Source organism: Echiichthys vipera (assembly GCF_963691815.1).
Source record: "Echiichthys vipera genome assembly, chromosome: 14".
Lineage (NCBI taxonomy): Eukaryota > Metazoa > Chordata > Actinopteri > Perciformes > Trachinidae > Echiichthys > Echiichthys vipera.
Genome location: NC_139839.1, coordinates 29,511,102 through 29,533,849, shown reverse-complemented (window position 1 = coordinate 29,533,849; position 22,748 = coordinate 29,511,102). Strand labels below are relative to the sequence as shown.

Genomic DNA, 22,748 nt, shown 5'->3' with positions numbered 1-22,748 from the left:
CCTGGGGTACATCGTGGAGAGTGGGCACGTGAAGGCGGATCTGGCTAAGATTATAGCAGTGACTGAGTGGCCGACGCCAGCATCCCTCTTGGTGGATCACGTATTCCGTCTCCATGGGATCCCTCTTGACATTGTCTCGGACCAGGGTCCCCAGTTCACTTCCCGGGTCTGGAAAGCCTTCTGCCAGGCTTTGGGAGCCAGTGTCTGCTTGTCCTCGGGTTACCACCCTCAGTCAAATGGACAGACAGAGAGAGCCAATTAGGATCTGGAGACCGCTCTTCGTTGTGTCTGTGCCCGCAATCCCTCATCGTGGTTGTCTCAACTGTCCTGGGTGGAATACTCCCATAATTCTCTCACGTGCTCCGCCACAGGTATGTCACCCTTTGAGGCCTCATTAGGGAACCTAACTCCTCTCTTTCCTGCCCAGGAGGTAGAGATCACTGTTCCCTCTGTTCAACACCACCTCCGGAGGGTCCGTCAGATCTGGAGAGAGATCTGAGGGACACTACTCTGCACAGCAGAGCAGAATCGCAGGATGGCGTATCGCTGTTGCATCCCTGTTCCTAAGTACAGACTGGGTCAGAGAGTATGGCTAAACTCTCATGACATTCCCCTGAGTGTTACTTAAAAGGAGCTTACCCCCCGGTTCATTGGTCCCTTCGAGATTGAGGCGATCATCAACCCCAGTGCCATTCGTCTCAAGCTCCCTGCTTCCCTGAGGATTCACCCCACATTTCACATCTCCCAGCTGAAGCCAGTGTCCACCAGCACGCTTTACCCGGATGGCCATCCGGCTTTCACGGTCAGTTCCATTCTCTGGACGAAGAGGACGGGGCTTCCATTACCTGGTGGACTGGGAGGGTTATGGACCTGAGGAGAGGAGCTGGGTCTCTCAGTCCCTGATTCTGAACCCGGCTCTCATCAGAGACTTCTACTGGGCCTATCCTGGAAGGCCCGGTGGAGCGCCTGGGGCCGCTCATTTAGGGGGGTTACTGTCAGGATTCCGGTTCTGTCAGTTTCTTCCCTCTTCCTTTGGCCCATTGTGTTGTGGGTGTAAGACTTAAGCCGCTTTAAACAGAAGAAGCTCCTTTCTACACCTGCAGATGTAGCTCCAACTGTTGCTACTAATGACAACAGTTTGTACTGTAGAGGGAATGAGGAAGCTTATCATTTAGCAAAGAATACTGCTCATCACAATAATATGTTGCCTACTTTTAGTCTCTCAGAGTATATTTTAATCATCTTACGGGTAAGTAAAAAAAAAGTGGCAGAATTCATGGGAAATAAAAGAAGGGAGGCATTACTATACAATACAGGGACCAGTGAAAAAAGCAAAAAGCAAGGGGGATTATATTATCATCATGGGTCTGATTGGGAAAATAATCAGTCAGACACTTTCTCAACCAGTGCATTACAAAGGAGTAAGCTTTTAAAGAGCTAGGAACAACGGGAGAAACAGTTTTTACTTTGTGATAATTACAGCGGAGTATTCGAGTGTGTAATTTAATAAAACACAAATAGCTGTTAAAATGACTTTGTTGTTAAACGGCAGTGGGCAGCAATATGACATTGCGGCGTCTGGTCTACCGAAGCCAAAGAAGAAGAAGAAAAAGAAGAAGAAGAAGAAGAAGAAGAAGCTCAGGGCTAATGGAGGGAGGCTCAGACACAAAAAGAAATCGGGGTATGTCGTATGCGCAATGGACTAAAGTTTTCAGGTTTTTTTAAATACACATGACTTTTCTTACGTGTTCCAGAGTGATACACAATGCTGAAAGTGTATTTCTAAATGTAGTAATACTAATCACAACATACATTTAAATGTACAAAGACAGTAAAACATAGTCAAAGGAATGTGTTCTTGTTCTATGATAAGATTACTGAGTTTCTGGCAATTGCAGACCAGATTTTACTGCGCATGCGTTACATCCCCTGACTTTCTTTTAGGGTGACCGAATCTCCTGCCATAGGCCTGGAAGAAGCTAAGGATGACAGTGTGTTCGCGGACTTGTGCATGTGTCGTCTTTAGCTTTGAGTTTCTTTCCAGGAGACGGCACGTACTGCGGCTCAGTAAGGCAGCGTATCATACACGCGGCTGTAGTGTTTTGCAAAAAAGCGCGTCGTTGAGCCGCGTCATAAGCCCGTTAACCACCAGATACAGTTCCATATTTAACGCGCAGGTGTCCGCAACAGTCAGCATGACGACTACTGCTCTGTCTCAGAGGATGGTTTGGGTGGATCTGGAGGCAAGTCATAGTGTTCAAACCAGCTTGTGTAGTAAACGTGAGGCTAACGTTACTGTTTATAAGTTAGCTAATGTTAGCCAATACCAACTAACCAGCGGTATACTGATGATTCTCAGTAACATAACATTGTGGTGTGTCGAGCCTAATGCTAACTGTAGCTGTGGACTGTATCTGACGTTAGGCCAGCTAACGTAATGAGGGACAGTCCCGAAATGTCATTTCCACGTTAATTAACTAACTTTACATAGTCTAAAGCTTATTGTGAATATGTTACGCTTTAGCTAGTTTGAAATGGCAACGTTAACCGTTAACTACCGTTAAGTTGACTGACAATGGAAACCGTTGCCTGAGTAGCTGACCAAAGTGACACACCGTTGAAATCCTAACTTAGTTGCCTTTTGTCTCTAGTTTGAAGCAACAGGACGTGAATGATGCATGGCCGGTACAATATAGCAGCATTGCTTTAACATGCCTCTTGTCTAACTTGTATGTGTGCTTGTAAACACTTGTTGTGAACAACCCAGCAGAATTCAAGGAAGGCCCACAAGGAATGTGTTCATTCTTTTAATGTGTGTTAGTTTTTACCCCAAAATGTCTGCATGGCACAGTTGGGAGCGTATCTATGTTCCCCTGGTCCTATGTTCCCCATTTTGTATGTGACCGTGGAACATAGGACCCTTATTTTGAAAGAAGGTCCTATCTTCCCCGCTTTGTTTTCGACCGAGGAACAGCGGACCTTTTTTTTAAAAAAAGTGTCTGATGTTCCCGCTTGTTACAGAAATATTCCTATGTTCCCTGGTCTTTTTTCCACAATCAGTGCCGAATTCCCTGGCAAACCGGCTGATGTAGACCCGAACCCTGACCCTAACCGTAACTGTAACCTCTAGTCCTAACAAAATGCAGAATTAAATCCCTGAAGACAGAGGCTTATGCAACCAGGGAACATAAGACCCTGTCGAGAACATAGGACCCATGGAACATAGGGATGACCCTGCACAGTTGATGGTTAGTGGATGATATTGCTGCCGGCAGGCATACTACCACAAAATACTATATGTGTTACAGTTATTCTGAGGGACTATTGCTGTCGATGCTGGTATTGTTAAGCAGTACTAGCTATAAGAAGGACATAAGTAGCCTACTGTAAGAAGTAAAGGCAGACATGTTAGAGATCTATCTTTGAGAAACTAAGTCGAAATGTGTGTTTTTCAGATGACGGGTCTGGACGTTGAGAAGGATCAGATCATTGAAATGGCATGCATTATCACAGACTCTGACCTGAACATTTTAGCTGAGGTAATATTGACATACCCACAGTTGGACTACAACTTCTCTTCAGGCCTTGTTAATTTAATTCATGTGCTCTCTATCTGCAGGGACCCAACTTGATCATTAACCAGCCAAACGAGCTGCTGGAAGGGATGTCAGAGTGGTGTATAGAACATCATGGAAAGGTAAGCTTTCTTTGTGGTTAGGGACTTGGAAGAAAAATTCAAAAATAATTTTGAACAGCTCTCTGATTAACACATTTAAGCAATTTTGTACTTTTGGCTCCACCCCAGTCAGTGATGTCAAATCAGAGTAGTAGAGTGGTGTACTACGAAGCATGCTGAGCATACCCAGGATTTCTTTTGATAACCTGGTTCGACAAATACTAAACTGTCAGTCAGAGTTAAGCACTACCTCAAAGTAGCCTTGTGGGAAAAAAACCTTTATTTTGTAAAAAAAAAAAAAAATCAAAATTAGAGAACAGTAACCATTGTGTAAGAAGAGAAGATTTCCACAATGTTTTCTTCTATGGGATTCAAAAATGCATTGGAAGTGTAGAGGCCACAGCTTTGAATGACTTCAGCACATCTGCGCCCACAGTACTTCACTAGTTTCTCACACTGCTCTGGTTTGAGCTGCATCCATTCTTCTTCAGTCTCTTCCACAGTTCACTAACTGTAATGGGATTTTTAGACATTACTTTGTTGACAAGGATTTTCCTAAAATTCTCCATGTGGTGTAGATCTGGACTCTGGACTGGATATTTCATTATTTCAATATGTACATGTCTGTAGGTGTACAGACATGTATATATGTATGTTAGTATTATTGGATCTTATTGCTGCATTCGACACAGTCGATTGCAACTTATTACTAGACCGTCTGCCAGATAGTCCCAACCAGTTTTCCACAGTATTAAAATGGTTTGAATCCTACTTGAAGGACAGGGATATTTTGTGTCTATAGATAAGTACACATCTGAGCGGGCAAAAATTACATGTGGAGTTCCCAAAGGCTTCATTTTGGGGCCTCATCAGTTGAACAGCTACATGCTTCCACTTCATGAAAAACAACAACTCATGTTATCACAGCTACGCAGGCGACACACAAATTGACATAACTATATCACCAGGCTATTGCGTCTAGTCAATCAGATAGTGTTGTTGGCGGGGCATTAAGTGAGAGAGTGTGGTTAGTCAAAGAGACAAGGAAAGGCGGCTGGAGCGGATCCAAAGTATTGATGGTCAGTAAAATAAAACACAGATACTGATTATTGGCAAAATGAAAAAAGCATTTTTTGCAACAGCTCTGCATCAGCTGTTGTGATCTCTATTTTCACAGCCTCATTAAACGTTAGCCTACAACCACAAACCAAATCTGTGTAACAAATGGTATCCATCCAGAAATTGATGCAACAACTTATGACACATAAGTGAGCATGATAATAGCCTTTGTTTATTTCAATGTTAATCTTCTAAGCCCTTATACACTTTTACAATTTATTTATTTACAAGACACAGGAAGTTGGGATGTTGTGTAAAACGTATATAAAACAGAATACAATGATTTGCAAAGCCTATTCAACCTTTATTCAATTGTATACATTACAAAGACAAGATATTTAATGTTCAAACTGATAAACTTTATTTTTTTTTTTTTGAAAATATTCCCTCATTTGATGCCTGCAACATGTTGCAAAACAGATGACAGGGGCATGTTTACCACTGTGTTACATCACCTTTCCTTTTAACACTCAATAGGTGTGTTTCCATTAGGGCCGAATACCCAGAATGACGTGGGTCTACCTCGCTGAAACACCCCTAATTTGCTTGTGAGTCGCTCAAGAAGCCGTTTGTTGGCCCTGAGGGACAGCAGATTCAAGATTCAAGATTCAAGAAGCTTTATTTATCCCGAGGGAAATTATTTTGCAACAGTTTCAATACAAAGGTGGAAAAGGATCAGAGTAACAATAAGCATAAACATAAATCAAATGTGTGTGTGTATATATATATATATATATATATATATATATATATATATACCATACATTCAGAATTCGGGGTGTGACGAGACCCTCAGCTCACGAGACATGATATTGAGTCTATGAGAACGAGACAAGATTTTAACACTACTTTGTCAGTATTTTCTTTACAGAGAGCTGTGGTGGTGCTGCAGGTGTCTTTGCATTGTACTCTACGGAGGAATGGTTGGATCTATGTAAATCATAAATAAGTCATAGAGTGAGGTCTTTACCTAGTTTGTAAAGTGTCCTGAGATAACTTTTGTTATGATTTGGCACTATAAATAAAATTGAATTGAATTGAATTACTTGTGTTAGTGGTGTAGCCACGGCACTCAAGGAGGTAACGCTTGGGAGCTGCCGACAGAGCCCGTCACGAATGGAGGCTTCGGGTCCATCACGTGCCGACACCGTTACTATAACCAATAGCCTGATGTTAAAGAAGCTTCAGGAGCTCATGGGTTACGTGTTTGTGTTACAGTGCAGTCAGCAATCTTCTTACGCTGCTTACATATTGTTCTTGTCTCTGTTGCTGTTTATCCACTTATATATTGATATAGAATGTATCTGGTCGCAGTCTGGAGCCCTGCCTATAGATTTTCAAGATTTTGAAGACAAGTAGAAAGAGGCGAAGTCCGCAATCAAAGATGGCGGAAGCTTTGGGGGTATGACATATGCGCAGTAAAATCTGGTCTGCTCTATCAGAAGCACCTCCAGTTGCTGAAAAGCAACAAGTTTGCAGGTATGAACACTGATTAGCTGATTACCGGCGATCAAATCCCATTGTGAGTGGTACGTCACCTTTGGAGTCTTGTATATCCCGCTGGGGCCTTTTTCGTAATGGAAACACAGCGAGTGAGCAACCATTTGAGAGGGTTTGGCCTGAAACTTTATGAGCATTTTACCCTAATTGAAACACGTCTATTAAGTGTTTGAGAACTGGGGACACTAATTGTTGGAGTTTTGTAGATCTGTTATAACTAGTTAATAGATCATTAGCAAACTGTTAATTAATGAGTTATTAATGACTTGTTAAGTGTTTGTTGACAATTTGTTAAAGATTTGTAACTGTGCCCCAAAGATAGCCAATAGATAACTTACAAGCTGTTAGTTAATGAGTTATAAATGACTTGTTAACTGCATGTTAATGATTTATAACTACACCTTATACATTAGTAATAGATAATGAACAAACTATTAGTGAATTACTTACTAATGACTTGTTAATTATCAGTTAATGTTTTATGTATGTTATTGGGACGTTTTTCCAAAGTTGCTGTTAGTAAATGAGGAATAGTTGCAAATTTAGTATAATGTCCCAATAACATACATAAACTAATAACTAATACTTAACAATATAATATATTAACTCACACTTTACAGATTAGTTGTTAATAGTTTAACCATTTACTAATACCAATGAAACTTTGTAAAACAGCAAATGGATGGAACAAGTTCAAGGTACAAAAATTTGATGTGATATTTAAAATATCACATTTTTGTACATCAACCTTGTTCCACCCTTAGGCTTTTCTGTGTACTGTATTTTACCAAAGAAACACCACAGATGAAATGTTGAAACTTGTGTGTAATGTGCAGAAACACACATACTGAGCCATCACATGGCCGAACAGCAGTATACAGTACAAACCCATGAGGTTTGGGCACTTTTTGTGCTAAACACTGGATAATCAGAATTTCAGAGGGACATTTAATGTCCATACATCACAGCAATGTCATGAATTATCCGTCCTAACGGCCATTTGCGATACTTACGGGCAAGCCACTCATGCCATTCGATAACTCTGAGATGGTCTACCAGTAACTCCTCTGTACGATTCCCCCTAAGTCTCCAAACAATTTCCTTGACCGTTCTCCAGGCCCTCTCTATGTGCTGAGTATGTGCACCTGTTTGGACATTGACATATGAGGTAAAGCATTGCGATAAGCATGCCACTCATCACTTATTATTGTAGATCCAACTTTAACATGGTGAGCTATAAGTGGCACCAGATCTCTCTTTCTTCTCTCGACTAAGCGACGAACAGGCTGTGCATGGCTCCTCCCTCTCCGGTTCACACCTAGCATCCCACCCACCCACACCCACTTCTTCCACTTCCAGCCATTCGTCCTCGTCCGTACTGTTGAAAACAAAAAAATATTAGGAATTAGTCTTCTTTAAACAAAATTAATAATCTGTCATTCAATGGTAATTTATACTACTATCTTGATAATAGTGCTTGCTGCTTGCCTTTCCTTTGTGTCTGAAGTGGCCCTCAGACACAAACTGCTGCCGCCCCCTAATGTACTGGCCTCTTGCTTGCTGATATCTGTCCATCGCTGTAGTGTACACATCTCGCAGCTTTTGAGCCTTCATGGACAGGGTTGCTGAGCTTCCAAAAACGTCATCATTGATGATGTCCACTTGACGTAGATGCAGGCCATGTGTAACTCTGATAGAACAAGGCAAATAATTCTAATATTTAATATTAATTCTTTTGATCTTTTTGGTTTTCAATTGTTATAACATAATTATTAGAAAATGTTACCCTCCAGGGTCATATTTTGTCCTTCATAAAGCTCCACACATTTTCAATGGGAGACACCCTTTTACTACAAAGCCACGCTGTTGTAACACATGCAGAATGTGGCTTGGCATTGTCTTGCTGATTGCTGTTCGTACCTTTCAGCATCAATGGTACAGTAGATGTGCAAGTTACCCATGATGCCATGGGCACAAACACACCCCATACCATCACAGATGCTGGCTTTTGAACTTTGCTCTGATAAAAATCTGGATGGTCCTTTTCCTCTTTGGCCTGGAGTACGCAACGTCCATGATTTCCAAAAACAATTGGAGATGTGGACTCGTCAGACCACAGCACACTTTTCAACTTTGCATCAGTTCATCTCAGATGAGCTTGTGCCCATAGATGCCAGTAGTGTTTCTGGGTGTTGTTTATTTATGGCTTTCACTTTGTATGGTAGAGTTTTAACAATTACTTGTAGTAATTGTGATGTACTGACGATGTACTATGATGTTGGTTTCTAATGCAGTGCTGTCTGAGGGATCAAAGGTCACAGTCATTTAGGGCTGCAACGATTCATCGAGTTACTCGATTAAATCGATTATGAAAATTCCTCGAAGCAAAACATCTGCCTCGAAGCCTCGTTAAATTCCTATGACGCGCCTATGTGCAGGGATCTGATTGTTCCACACGGACCGTTTTTCAGGGAGCACTCCAGCGCGTCATACACGGTCATACATTCTGAATTTAGTTGGCGCCAGAGAAGACTCGCGGAAAGACAGACTCAGAATGTCTGTAAACGACAGAGAGTATCTAAAGTTTGGGATCATTATATATTGAAAGAGGGAGAGAACAAAGTGACCAACAGTCGCTGAAACAAGGTAACGTAGCCTAAGCTTTTACATTGATGTTCGCTGATTTTAATAACATACTGTATTTGTAGCGATGTCCTGATGCGGTTTGACTAGATATGATGTTTAGCTTTGATGTTAAGTAGCCTAGCTATTCTAAAACGGATAGTTTCGGTCCTTGATTGTGATTGACTGAATCGCGTTAGATGCCGTTGTATATAGCACGATAAACACACACATTGACCGCATTTCGTTATATAGTAATGCGCTAGCACAACTAGCTCAAAAGTTAGAGTGGCTGCGTCTCGTTGTTGCATGTCAACCATTCATATGGAGGAAATATATTTCTTGGCGGAAGAATGATTATCTATGAATCAGTGACGTGCAGTGAGGGTTGGGGTTGGGGAGGCACTGACTCACAAGTCAGATTTACAAACATACAGTAGGATGCCAATAGGATAGAATGAGAGAATAGGAGCGAATAGGATGCTGAAAACCATTTTAAAACATAGTGCCACTGTATATTGCAGTATATCTTACCTTTACTTGTAAATGACTTCTTGCTTTGACTGAAAGTCCAGCTTTGAAAAATGTCTTAGTTTAGAAATCAAATCCTCCATTTTTAGGGTGAGAAATGACAGCTTGTCGCTAAGCTCTACAGCGTCGCACAGCACACTTCTTGTGTTTACTTTTTGCACACAGGTCAGAGTTCACCGTGACTTGCTGGCTATCAGGCTGCTCACTATCGCCGCCTAACTTGAGGCAGGCAGAGGTATTGCCTTCTCCCTGTGGATTTATGTTTTATATCATTAAGATGTAAATATTACACACAACACCATGGAAAAGAAGACGTATGCTTTTATTTCATAAAAGTGTCCTCAACCATCATATTGGAAACATACACAGAAATGGGAACAAGCGCGCGCCCTCTGCACGAGTACGAGTGATTGTGCAATCTGGAGGGAGGCTCGGCTGTCCATGTCTCTCTCTCTCTCTCTCTCTCTCTCTCTCTCTCTCTCTCTCTCTCTCTCTCTCTCTCTCTCTCTCTCTCTCTCTCTCTCTCTCTCTCTCTCTCTCTCTCTCTCTCTCTATAATGTATTTATTTTAGTTATAATTGTTTTATTTACATTTATTTTTATAAATCGTACACAGTGTGTACCTGTTTTGCTTGATAATGTTGTATTAAGCAAACAAGGCCAAATGGCCTTTACTATTTAAGTTTGTATTAAATGTTATCCATGTTTTATCCAAGTTGATTGAACTGTATTCTGTAATTAAATTCTCACTGGCACTTAATAAATGGGCTTAGTTTTGGAGCCAAATGGAGTTGGAGTTGGAATGAATACCTGTTTTGTTTTTTTTATTAGAAATGCTTGATCATTTTACAGCCACAGCATTTTCGCTTTTTTTTTTTATCCGATTCATCGATTAATCGATCGATAAAGTGCTAGATTAATCGATTACAAAAAGAATCGATAGCTGCAGCCCTACAGTCATTCAATGTTTCAAACAGGTGTTTTTTGTGCATTCCTCAACTTTCCCCTGTCCCAGTTCTTTTTGGGAAGTGTTAATTAATGATTATTTGCAAAATGAACAAAGTTTAGGAGGTTGAACATTAAATATTGTGTCTTTGTAGTATATTCAATTGAACATAGTTTAAAAAGGATTTGTAAATCATTGTATTCTGTTTTTACACACAAAGACTCAAATTCATTGTAATTGGGGGTGTAATTATAAAAAAAAAAAAAAAAAACCCTACTTCTATGTGGCATCTACTGTTGCCCTGCTATCTCCTCTGAAAAGTGTTTAATGATATATACAGCCAGTGTAATTGTGTCTCAGTCAGGACTGACCCAGGCTGTAAAGGAAAGTAAAATCACCATGGAGCAAGCAGAGTATGAGTTCCTGGCGTTTGTTAGACAGCACACCCCGCCTGGACAGTGTCCCCTTGCTGGTGAGTTACTTTTAAGCATCAGCTGCAGAACTATGGTATTAACTGATTTCCTCCTAAAGTCATGTCTTTCCTCCAGGTAACTCTGTGCATGCGGACAAGAAATTTCTGGACAAGTACATGCCACAGTTTATGTATCACCTTCACTACAGAATCGTTGACGTCAGCACCATTAAGGAGCTTTGTAGGTCAGTGTTTGTATGGCCCTTCTGCAAAGTTGCATATTGAATATTTTCTACATTTGTCTCTCACCTATCCTCAGTACTTTCCCATGACTATTTAGCTGGCTCATCTCATTGAAGACGTTATTTACTCAAGCCTAACTAATAATCTCCATGCCAGTCTTGTAATGTCCAGTTTAAATCACTTTTATTTGCTAGAAGGTGGTGCTGTGGCTTTTGGTCAGTATTGGCATGTGGTTGTCTTCAGGCCTGTGCCGTGTCCCAAATTGTGCACTGCAGTGAGTGTACTGGCATTCGTGCACTATGTACTGACACAATCAGTTCACTCAATTCCCCAAGTAAGGGCGTACTCACACTGTCCATCCGTACTGTGCCCCAGCACGTTTCACGGCTAAAGTCTAGTTCGTTTGACCAGTGTGAGTGAGTCCAGGGCCCGTTTGGGAGAGGTGGGAAAAGCACGTTTGCACATGTACGAGCATGAGCGTACGCACGTGTACGAGCACGAGGCCTACGGCGCTTCTGACGTCATTTTATGTGCGCCAGTTCGGACATAGAAAAAAAGGACAGACCATGACGGACATTTAAAACAATGGCGGCGAAAGGTTCACCTTGGTGTGATGCGGAGGTTGGTATTTGTTTACCAAAGATTTGGTTGGATGAAAATATTCAAACAACATTTGGACAAGACGCACAAAAACTCTGAGGTCTATGGAAAGATTTGTAAACAAAGCGACGTATCGCAATGACGTCAATCAATGCTTGTGACGTGTTACTGCGTGACGTATAGGCAAGCAAGAAGCATTCCGCCGAGGCCCAGGTAGTGTGAGTACAAACAGGCCTGGCCCGCGGGGGAGAGGGAGGGGGGGGCAAGTACTCTAAAGCACGGGGCACGGTACGGATGGACAGTGAGTGCGCCCTAAGTCTAAATCAAACACTGCCGCCGCGCACTTACCGGAAATGACGATCGTATTTCTTCTGTTTACTTTTCCAAAAGCTTTTCCAACAACTCCTCTGACTCAGCACAACGCCAACAATCCTTGTGATCCTGTTTTTATCTATAAAGTGAATCAAGTTGTTACCGCTCTGTTGTACTGTTGTACTGTTGTTCCGCCACTCTCCCGTTTAAATTTAGTCTCGCCTCGTCCGCTATGTAGACAAAATGGCGGCGATTGAGTGCGTTGAGTGTTCAGCGATCCACACAACGGTTTGGCTGTCTTTGAGTGGGCGATACAGCACTGGACTCTCGTGTATGGACAATTTGTTGCAATTTGGGCAATGTACGTTAAAGTTAGGGCGACTTCCTGTTTCATGGCAAGAATCACAAAATGACTGCCATGACATTACGCAACATGCACAAAACATGCCTTATGTTTCCATACATGAAGTGCAGAATACACAATGAAATTTCATGTAAATCGGATGGTGTTTGTCATTTTTTGTACTGCCAATAGGGGGTGCTATCACTGTGAGTCAATATTGAGATGTAGGTGTTCAGGCTTTGACTCTTTGTCATGAATGAGAAATTTGGTGCAGATTAGATAACGAATATTCAAATTACAATAACTTCCTCATGTATAGCTAAGGGCGTAACTTTGGCCCCACACAACTCCCACAATGTTGCATGAAATTCTTTAACTTTTCATCAGACATGTCTTTAGATGGTACTGAGTGGTTTTAAAGTTGATCACATTAAATCTATCGGAGGAGTTTGTTAAAGTATAAAAACATGTTTGCCAGTAGGGGGCGCTATGGCTGAGAGTCCATTTTAAGATTGGGTTGTGTTCAGGGCGACTCTTATGAATCTTGAGAGGTTCGGGGGGTTTCAGACCATATATGGTAAAGTTACAACAACTTCCTCTTTAATGGCGATACTCAAGTTTTGTGTTGTTTGATCAGATGTGTCTTAAAATGGTACTGACTGATTTTGAAGTCGATCGTCTTAAATCTCTATGAGGATTATGTTAAAGTAAGACACACTTCCTGTTGAGTGTACGATATGACTCCAAGTGGCACTTTTGTTTCTCTGCAAGAGTTCTACCGGTTTCTGTAAATGTACGTCAATGATGGAGTCCTGGCTCATTCTAGGGGGCGCTAGTGAACTAATCTGTCATGCCCATTTCTGAAAACAATTAAATACGTACATTTTCACTGAGCTTGAATTTTGTGTGAAGTTTGGTGAGTTTTTGAATATGATAATGCCTCCACAAAGGTGAATCATTTGGCACAAGAACGAATATAATAATTCCAGCAATTTCAATAGGGCCTTTACTAATAGTAATAATAGCAGCAGGAAGCGTCAAGCAGGACCATGGCAGCAGGCACCACCACAGTCAGCAGAGACAAAGATGACAAAGCACAAACAACTCGGGGGAAGAAGTGAATTAGTAACATGCATTGATGAGACATGAATGATAGACAGAGAGGATAGAAGCTCAGTGAATTAGGAACAGTATTATCCCCCGGCAGACTAGGCCTATAGCAGCACAAGGGCTAAAAAGCCCTAACTATAAGCTTTATCAAAGAGGAATGTTTGATTTAAGTATACTTGTAAATCAATCCTTCTCAAACGTGCCTTGTTTACTATTGTCGACAGGCTAACAAACACTCCTGTGTCAGTAGGCCCTGAACTGCTTTCCACCAGGGCCTGCAATGAATTTGCCTCCTTTTTCAATGACAAAAGTCAGAGAATTAGGCAAAGAGTCAGTGCCTCCACATCAGGTGCAGGACATGTGCTGTGCATGTGTCCACCTAAAACCAATTCAAATGCCATGGCACATTTTCATGTGATTAACCATAAGACCTTGGAGGACATTGTACAACATTTGAAATCCTCCTCCTGCTGCCTCGATATTCTCCCAACAGGCCTTTTCAAGGATGTATCAAACTGCATGGCCACCGATCTTCTACAGACGTCTCTTCTTTCAGGTATCTTCCCACAGGCCCTGAAAACTGCTGTTATCAAGCCTCTCTTAAAGAAGAACAATTTAGACACTTCACTGCACAAGTACACTTTAAAATTCCTAGGTGTAACAATTATGGCTGACCCTGAATAGACGACTATTCAACGATTCGATCCGAGGAGCCTGATTCGACACAGTGCGCAAAATGTGGTTATGAAACAATGGATTATTCTATTGTGGCTCTGGGGGTGCTGAATGTCTGATTTTACATAAAAATGCTTGGTTTCTCCCAATTAAACCATGATAAATAGCCTATTTGAGTATAAATATAAGCCTATTAATAAATACTGTTGTTAAAAATGTGAAAATAACTCACGTGCCTTTAATCCTTTGTGTGCGGGAATAACCCCCTTCCCCTCTTAGACTAAGTTTTACTAGCCAGGATCCGGCACCGTCAGAGTGCATCTTAGCTGGGCTTTAAATCTAGCTGGCTGTCAGAAATACAATAGTCTGCTACTGTTTCATCATCAGCATCATTACATTTGAATATTTGCCTATTTGTTGTTTTTCATTCTAGACGTTCAATTCGACACAGTCTGACACAGCGCCTAAAAGTGAAACTACAGTTCTAAATGTACCGTCAGCTATTGTCAAAGAAAGATAAAAACAAAACACATTCATGTTCTAACAACAAATACTTTTAATAAGATGCTCCTATTAGAAATCAGAAATCACATCTCTCAGTAACCCTCTGCGTGAATCGTGTGACCATGCAGCGCTAGACTCACGTGCACCCGCCGCTGTCTGCTTCATGATCATGGCTCGTCACCCTGGATCAGAGACGATCAGTCGACTATAGGCAAGACGTGACGAATCACACTCGACTATAAAAGTTTTAGTCGGGGGACACCCCTAGTAACAATCTGAAGAATTAGTCCCAGAGACAGTTGATGCTACAGTAACTGACGGTGGTTGGTAAACCAGGAGAGCTGCCAGATAAATAGGGCGTGTCCAACAATTAAGTCAATTTTCACCAGGTGCCAGATTAACACCCATAACTGGGAGGTATCTGAAAGTGTTTGGTGTCTAATTTGGATCACTGTTTTTTTGTGCCTTGGCTATTTAAAAAAAAACATGCTAGGACAGCAGTGGTATAGCCTCAGAGGATATTCTATCAAATTCTGGACCATTAAAAAAATAACAGTATTTCAGAATGAATCAAGTATTTTCTAATTTTGATCTCTAGTGTATGTCTTGATTGACAGATAGGCATGTAGCCCCGCCCTAAAGCTTCCCCTGCTTAATGGTCTAGTTGACTCTAAATGGAATTTACTAAATGAACAGCATACTGTATTGAAGAAGACTTGAAACTAGAGATTAAGACCATATACTGTATGAATGAAGGTTTAGGTTTACAGCACACACTCAGACCTGACAGCACGTATGTCCACTTATTCTGTATACTGGCCACTCTGAAATTAAGACTCTGTAATGTGTAAGTATACTGTTAAAGTCTGGCAGATAATTTGATAGTGCTGGGATTTATTCCCAAAGTGTTTTCATCTTGTTTCTCCCATTGTCGTCCGACCATAGGTCTAGACTCATCTGGGCTGCTCACATGTGCCACCTAGTGTGCACTGCAGCCACTGCATCTAACTCTCTCTCTCTCTCTCTCTCTCTTTCTGCCCACCTTAATGCTGCTACGGCATTCATGCACTGCTCAGGTCACATTAACTGAGAAACATGTGTAAGAGCGTGATCACACTATCCTTTTGGCCGCGGCCAAAACCGGTTTTTCAGCTAAAGTCTAGTACCTTTAAGTAGTGTGAGCGCACCCGCTCCGCGCTCAACTGGGGCCAGCTGGGCCGCCACGGCCCGCTTGAAAGAGGTGGGCTTTAGCGGAGCCGTTTGCACATGTACGAGCACGAGCGTGCGCACGTGCACGCGCACGCGCACGAGCCCTACGGCAGTAGCGTTATGTCCGCCTGTTCGGACATGTAAATAGAAGGACGGACCATGCGCGGACATTTAACAACAACAACAATGGTCGGGAAAGGTTCACGTTGTGTTTACTGCAGATTTGGTCGGATGAAAATATTCAAAAACAGTCGACAAGACGCACAAAAACTCCGAAGTCTGTGGAAAGATTTGTAAACAAAGCCACACACGCGATCAATGCGTGTGACGTGTTACGGCTTGAAGGCGTATGGACAGCAAGAAGTATTGGCCGAGGCCCAGGTAGTGTGAGTACAAACGGGGCTGGGGCGCGGGGGGGAGAGGGAGGGGGGACAAGTACCCTAAAGTCCGGGTCTCGGTCCGGGAGGATAGTGTGAGCGCGCCCTAAGTGTTCAGGTCCCTCCACCCTCTCTTTTAGTTTCTCTCATGCTTGTTGAACAAACCTGCCGTTTTCTACCAGCTGACAGTTTGTAAGTTTGTTTATTTATTTGGATCCCCTATAGCTTCAGAATAGCTAGAAGCTAATTTTCTAGGGGTCCTGCAGTTTTATGTTGTCACAATACAATTAACACAATCACATTAAACACAGGGGCGGTACGGTGGTGTGGTGGTTAGCAATGTCGCCTCACAGCAAGAGGGTTCCTGATTCAAATTCAGCGTGGGTTCTGTCCAGGTTCCCTGGCTTCCTTCCACAGTCCAAAGACATGCAGGTGTTAGATTAATTGATGACTCTAAATTGCCCGTAGGTGTGAATGTGACAGCGTGCTCACACTATCCTTTTGGCCGCGGCCAAAACCGGTTTTTCAGCTAAAGTCTAGTACCTTTAAGTAGTGTGAGCGCACCCGCTCCGCGCTTAACTGGGGCCAGCTGGCCCTCCACGGCCCGCTTGAAATAGGTGGGCTTTAGCGGAGCCGTTTGCACATGTACGAGCACGAGCGTGCGCACGTGTACGCGCACGAGCCCGAGCCCTACGGCAGTAGCGTTATGTCCGCCTGTTCGGACATGTAAATAGAAGGACGGACCATGCGCGGACATTTAACAACAACAACAATGGTGGTGAAAGGTTCACGTTGTGTTTACTGCAGATTTGGTCGGATGAAAATATTCAAAAACAGTCGACAAGACGCACAAAAACTCCGAGGTCTATGGAAAGATTTGTAAACAAAGCCACACACACGCGATCAATGTGTGTGACGTGTTACGGCGTGATGGCGTATGGACAGCAAGAAGTATTGGCCGAGGCCCAGGTAGTGTGAGTACAAACGGGGCTGGGGCGCGGGGGGGAGAGGGAGGGGGGACAAGTACCCTAAAGTCCGGGTCTCGGTCCGGGAGGATAGTGTGAGCGCGCCCTGAGTGTGGATGGTTGTCTGTCTCCAGCCCCCCGTCACCCCGCTAGGGACAAGAGGTTGAATATGATGGATGATGGATGGAGATTAAACAAAGTACTCAAACATCACATCATATTACACAAAAAACAACTAAAATTGTGACATTAAGTCACTAACTGATGCAATTAAACAAAAAGCCAAAAAAAGAGAGACATTACACAAGACAAATGAATCTGTATCTGAAGAATTAGTGATAATAAAAGCCCATGCAACCAACTCACTACAAGAACTAGTATTAGATACTGAAGTTTGGTTGAAGGTAATATTCTATATTGAATGTTTTGTTGTTTCATATTATTTGGGAGTAAATTCCATTCACACATTGCTCTGTATGTGACTGAACATTTTAGGTGAAATAAAACAACCTCCAACTGCATGACTCATTTGATAATGATGTGTATCTGTACTAACATAGTTTTTTATACACAGTAAATGGTGTCTTAGTTGTTATGACATTCCGTAAGAAAACCATTAGTGAATATTCAAATCTATTTTTAACTTTAAACCAGGAGCGGCTTTCATGCATTTGACTGACATTTGACCTTAACCCACATTAGAGATACATGTGCAGCTTTATTCTGTATCAGTTGTAGTTTTTGACAGGCATGAAAATCACTCGCCTTTCAGCGAAATTCGTTTTGAAACTAAAATAGGTGACCTACGTGAATCGTGTAGAGCCCAGGAGAATATATTACCAGATATTATAAATATAAATATTACCACCTATACCAGAGATTATCATTGAACTACGAACGTGCGAACCAACGATGGACTATTTCCTGGCCCTTTGAGTAGAAGCCTGTGTGAAACAGTAATTCATTAACATCAAAAAGTAGATGTAGGTAGTGATGATGTAATACTTACAGAAAATAACCCAGCCTTAATTTTAATACTGTCTACAATTGACTATTGTACTTGATGCCTTTTTGAAAAAAAATCTATTTAGCTGTAGTATTTGCAAATTCAAATAGTTCAAGTAGTCAACCTTTCATATAAAAGACAATTCTGGGGTTTAAAAGCTGCTGGACACTCAGCATCATTGTTTACTTAAGATGAACTGAAAGGGGTAAATAGAATAATAAATTATTTCTCTCTGTCAGCCTCTGTCTGTTTTCGCTCTCAGCACCATAAACGTAGTTTAAAGTTATTTAATGTAATCATTGATAATATCACATGCACATTTGTTTGTCTTATTGGTAAGTATAAATACTCCTGCCTGTGCTATTATTACAATACTATTTGAATTTAATGCCAGGTGTAACGAGAATGTTTTGATGATGGTCACTGTCTCTCCTCTTGCCGGTATCCTAAAGGTGAAACTCACCAACCTGGCAACCCAGGCTCCCTGAGAGCTGTCAATCAAAGTCCAGTGGCTCCGCCCCCAAATTGTTAAAATTTTTAACCAATTTAAGCTCGATAGAAGAGAAGGAGGAAGGGTGTGGGGGCTTGGACCTATACAGAAAGGTGTGAGCTTTTGGTCACACAAATGAAGGAGGCAGGCTGCTTGAGGGCGCACTCACACAGTCCTTCCGCATCGGGCCAAATCAGGTTTTACGGGTAAAGCCTAGCTCGTTTGACCAGTGTGAGTGCAACCCCCTTTGCGCCTAGCTGCGGCCAGCTGGCCATCCACAGCCCGTTTGAGAGAGGTGGGCTTTTGTAAAGCGTGTTTGCACATGTACGAGCACGACACCTACGGCTGCTCTCACGTCATTTTATGTGCGCCTGTTCGGACATATGGAAAAAAAAAGACGGACCATGCGCGGACATTTTACAACAACAATGGTGGCGAAATGTTCACGTTGTTGTGATGCGGAGGTGAAGTGTTTACTGCAGATTTGAGCGGATGAAAACATTCAAAAACAGTCGGACAAGACGCACAAAAACTCAGAGGTCTATGGAAAGATTTGTAAACAAAGCGAGGATATTCCTGTTATCCTGGCTGACTTTATCCATGATCCTGTTGCATGGAAGCACATGCACCTAATTTACCATGGAGATTCAGACCTGGCTAACAGCCAGGCTTGATTAATCCTGATGTCAGCTGTCACTGCGATCACAAATAAAACATGTTCCACAACTGTTATAAATTAAGCTACACAGTACTATATAAAGTAAATAAAATTAGCCCACCTTTATCAGCTGCAATATATAAAATATATTTACATAAATATATTCATAATTGTACAAAATATGAAATGGCCGATTCTGCATAATGACTACTTTTACTTTTTGTACTTAAAGTACATTTTGATACTAATACTTTTGTACTTTTACTAAGTTAGTATTTTGAGAGTAGGACTTTTACTTAGAGTATTTCCAGTGTTGTATTGATATGTTTACTTAAATAAAAGCTCTGAGTACTTCTTCCACCACTGCATATATATATATATATATATATATAATGTCCTTATATACTTATGACATGCTTCACTTCCTCATAAGTTTCCATTAGTTCTTGCTGTTTGGACGTAGAGAAGAAAGCTGCACGTGTCTTTTCCTTGTCTGCATCAGTGAATCTGTGCTTGACCTTGCGATCTTTGGAATCCGTGAACGCACACTCAACAGAATTACTCATACCTGGCAAGATATAGCCGCTGTGTCTTATCCTGGCTTGGCGTACGTGCAACCAATTAAGCCAGAATGATCAGACCAGAATAGTTAAAGGCTTGCTTTTACATTCATCCCGGATGTCTTAATTCTGCCTTCGCGCAACAGCCCCCAGTTCTAAAAAGCCAAAGCCATTAAAAACATCAGTCGTATAACAAAGTTACGGTTCCGTGCTTAGCCGTTCATATAAAGTCTTGTAACATGAATTAGTAAGCTGTGTTGCTGTGATGCAGATGTGTTGTTCTGAACAGTTATGGTTAACCTGGCTAATGACTGTCACTGCTTCCTCTAGCAGCAAATAACGATACAACAATAAATGATTTGATTGCATTATTAGATAAATGTAGGTTTGTTGTTCTATGTTTTCAGACGGTGGTATCCAGAGGAATACAAGATGCTGCCTCACAAGAAGGCAGCCCACAGGTAACAGATAAAAAAAATGGACATAATCATGTAACGATTCAATGTGGTTTCACTTTTGTAGCTTTGATCTTTTTTGTTGTCAATTATGATTACACTGTACTCACCAAAATAGCTGCCGAGATCTTTGAACACGGTGGCATCACAAAGGGCACAACACAAAACAACTACACACTTACTGTAAAAAGAAGCTAATAAGGTGCAATGGGTCCACTGTTAACTAGAACTATTTTACCACAACAGCACAACATCGATGATTCAGCGTCTGAGCCCAAAGCAGCCCGTTATTAACAACACTTCACTGTGCGCCGCTGTTCTTCTTTAAGGATAGCCCATAGAGGAGTAAAAGAAGCCATCAATGCAAAAGTAGAGAAACCATCGCTAAACAGAGGAGGAGGTCCGAGACACCACTTATCTCCAATTAACAATGCGGCCCTTTCCTCCCTTCCCAGGAGATTCAACAATCTAACCTCATAGAACAACTGCTCACAAATGGCCACCTGTGACTCCAACGACTATTGTTAAGACTCAATAGAGCACTAACGAAGTCGAAACCTACTTCCCACCAAGGACTGTCACTCTTACGACGGTCGTTGGCGTACATGAACTGAGGAAGCCTCTTGGATGAGAGGTGAATCACCTTCCTAGACAAATAACCATGTCCAGTTGCTTTTGACTGCAAATTGCTTTGGGGATAACGAGGACCTGGACAAATGAGAACATTCACAGGCTTCGTTGCTTGTTGTTATGTTAAATGGGAAGAGAGCGAGTCATTCTTCCTGATATCGATCTCTAATTCATTTTCTAAATTAATCTATTTGTCTTTAAACCTGTTTGAGTAAACACGTGCGTCACGTAGAATTTCATGCACTACTTTGGATTGTTTAAATAGTAAACTTATTCATGGTAAATTGCGAGTGTATTGCCTTCAGCAAACACACCTCATGTCTCTCTCTCTCCCCCTCACGCATGCATGCACAGTCAAACAAGAACACACACACACACCCGTTAGGTTACCACATCAAATAGGCCAACCCCAGACATAATATATTTTATTGCAAAATAACTAAATTATAATACTTTTTTACACAAAATTATATATATTTTTTTTATCCGATTACTCGATTAATTGATGGAATAATCAGTAGAATACTCGATTACAAAAAGATTTGATAGTTGCAGTACAGACACAGACACTGCTGTGGAAGGGGGCGGAAGCTGCAGCTAAACATTCTTAAAAAAACATTTAAGTGTACACTATAAATAAAATATTGTCACTGCTTAACCTTGCCATCAGACAGCCCTTTCCTTTGGCACTGCATTTTTTCAACGAATTCCTGCACATAAGCAAAACTGTTCTGAGCACTGTATTACTCCACCGATCTACCAAGTTTGAGTCAAACTTTCTGTGGTCTATTGAATAAACAAATACAAGAAAGTAAAAATTAGTGATTATAACAGCAACGATGAAATTCTTTGTGGAGAAGACAAGATGGCTTTATGAGCCTGAGTATACAGAGCAAGACCATTTGCAGAGAGACGGAACAGCTGAAAGAGAAAGAGGAGAAACTTCTTTGAAAAAGGGGAGCGCTGTCTGACATCAAGGTAAAGCTGCAGAAATATTCTAAATATAGCATACACTTGAACTGATACTGATTATTTTTTTTAAGGTGACTAACGTACATATAGCTGCAGCCCCTGTCCTCAGCCCCTGTCCACGGCTAACTGTCATCTACTGGACCTTATACAACCACACTACAAAGAAGGAATATGCATTATACAAGGAAAGCAGTTCAACTCTGATTTCCCCCTTCAGAGCCTTGGGTGACATCCAGGAGAGCATTAAAGAGCTGCAGCACTACAGAGCCACTGTCTTCAAGGCCTCAACAGAGGAGAAGAAGCGCAATATTGTAGAAAACGGAAGCACCATTAATAGTTAGAACATACGTATGTGTGAGACTATGGAACCTTTAGTGTTGTGTTGCCTTATTTCTTGTAGAAAGCAGTTTCATCATTTTTTGAAATTTACATGATTGTTCAGATTTAGATCCCCAATAATCCTTTGTTTCGGTATAATTCAAATGTTAAATGTAGAGGTTTCAAAAAAGGGAGCAATATTATTGTAATTGTTTAGTCAAAGAAACCTATAGTTTAAAAGAGGAACATTTGAAAGTATCCTTGCCATTGCATTTTCCTTTGTTTTGAAAATGAAACCAAATAAACTATGATCCCTGAGGAAACCATTCCAGCAGTGTCACCTTTATCAACCCAACACCACACACACTAAATGGAAGAGTTACATTTTGTTCATGTACTAAATGTTATGTTTTTGAGTGTGATATTGATTAACGAATCAAATGAAAGCACATTATACATGGATGTGCTGTGACTGCTGCAGGAACCTGGTGGAAAACCAACAAACCCTTAAAGTTG

General features: G+C 41.5%; 1 protein-coding gene across 2 annotated transcripts; it reads left to right on the top strand.

Annotated features, from left to right (window-relative positions):
* Nucleotides 1-1,981: 1,981 nt before the first annotated feature.
* smfn (small fragment nuclease) lies at nucleotides 1,982-22,541 on the top strand. Of its 2 annotated transcripts, none has more exons than XM_083927574.1 (7): nucleotides 1,982-2,243; nucleotides 3,456-3,539; nucleotides 3,620-3,697; nucleotides 10,754-10,865; nucleotides 10,942-11,050; nucleotides 20,265-20,318; nucleotides 22,132-22,541. In XM_083927574.1, exons 1-7 carry the CDS (start codon nucleotides 1,986-1,988, stop codon nucleotides 22,253-22,255), a joined length of 819 nt encoding a protein of 272 aa, XP_083783700.1. In that variant the 5' UTR covers nucleotides 1,982-1,985; the 3' UTR covers nucleotides 22,256-22,541. The 2 variants fall into 2 exon arrangements, with proteins under 2 accessions (XP_083783700.1, XP_083783701.1); XM_083927575.1 differs by lacking the exon at nucleotides 1,982-2,243 and adding an exon at nucleotides 3,127-3,248.
* The last annotated feature ends 207 nt before the right edge of the window (nucleotides 22,542-22,748 follow it).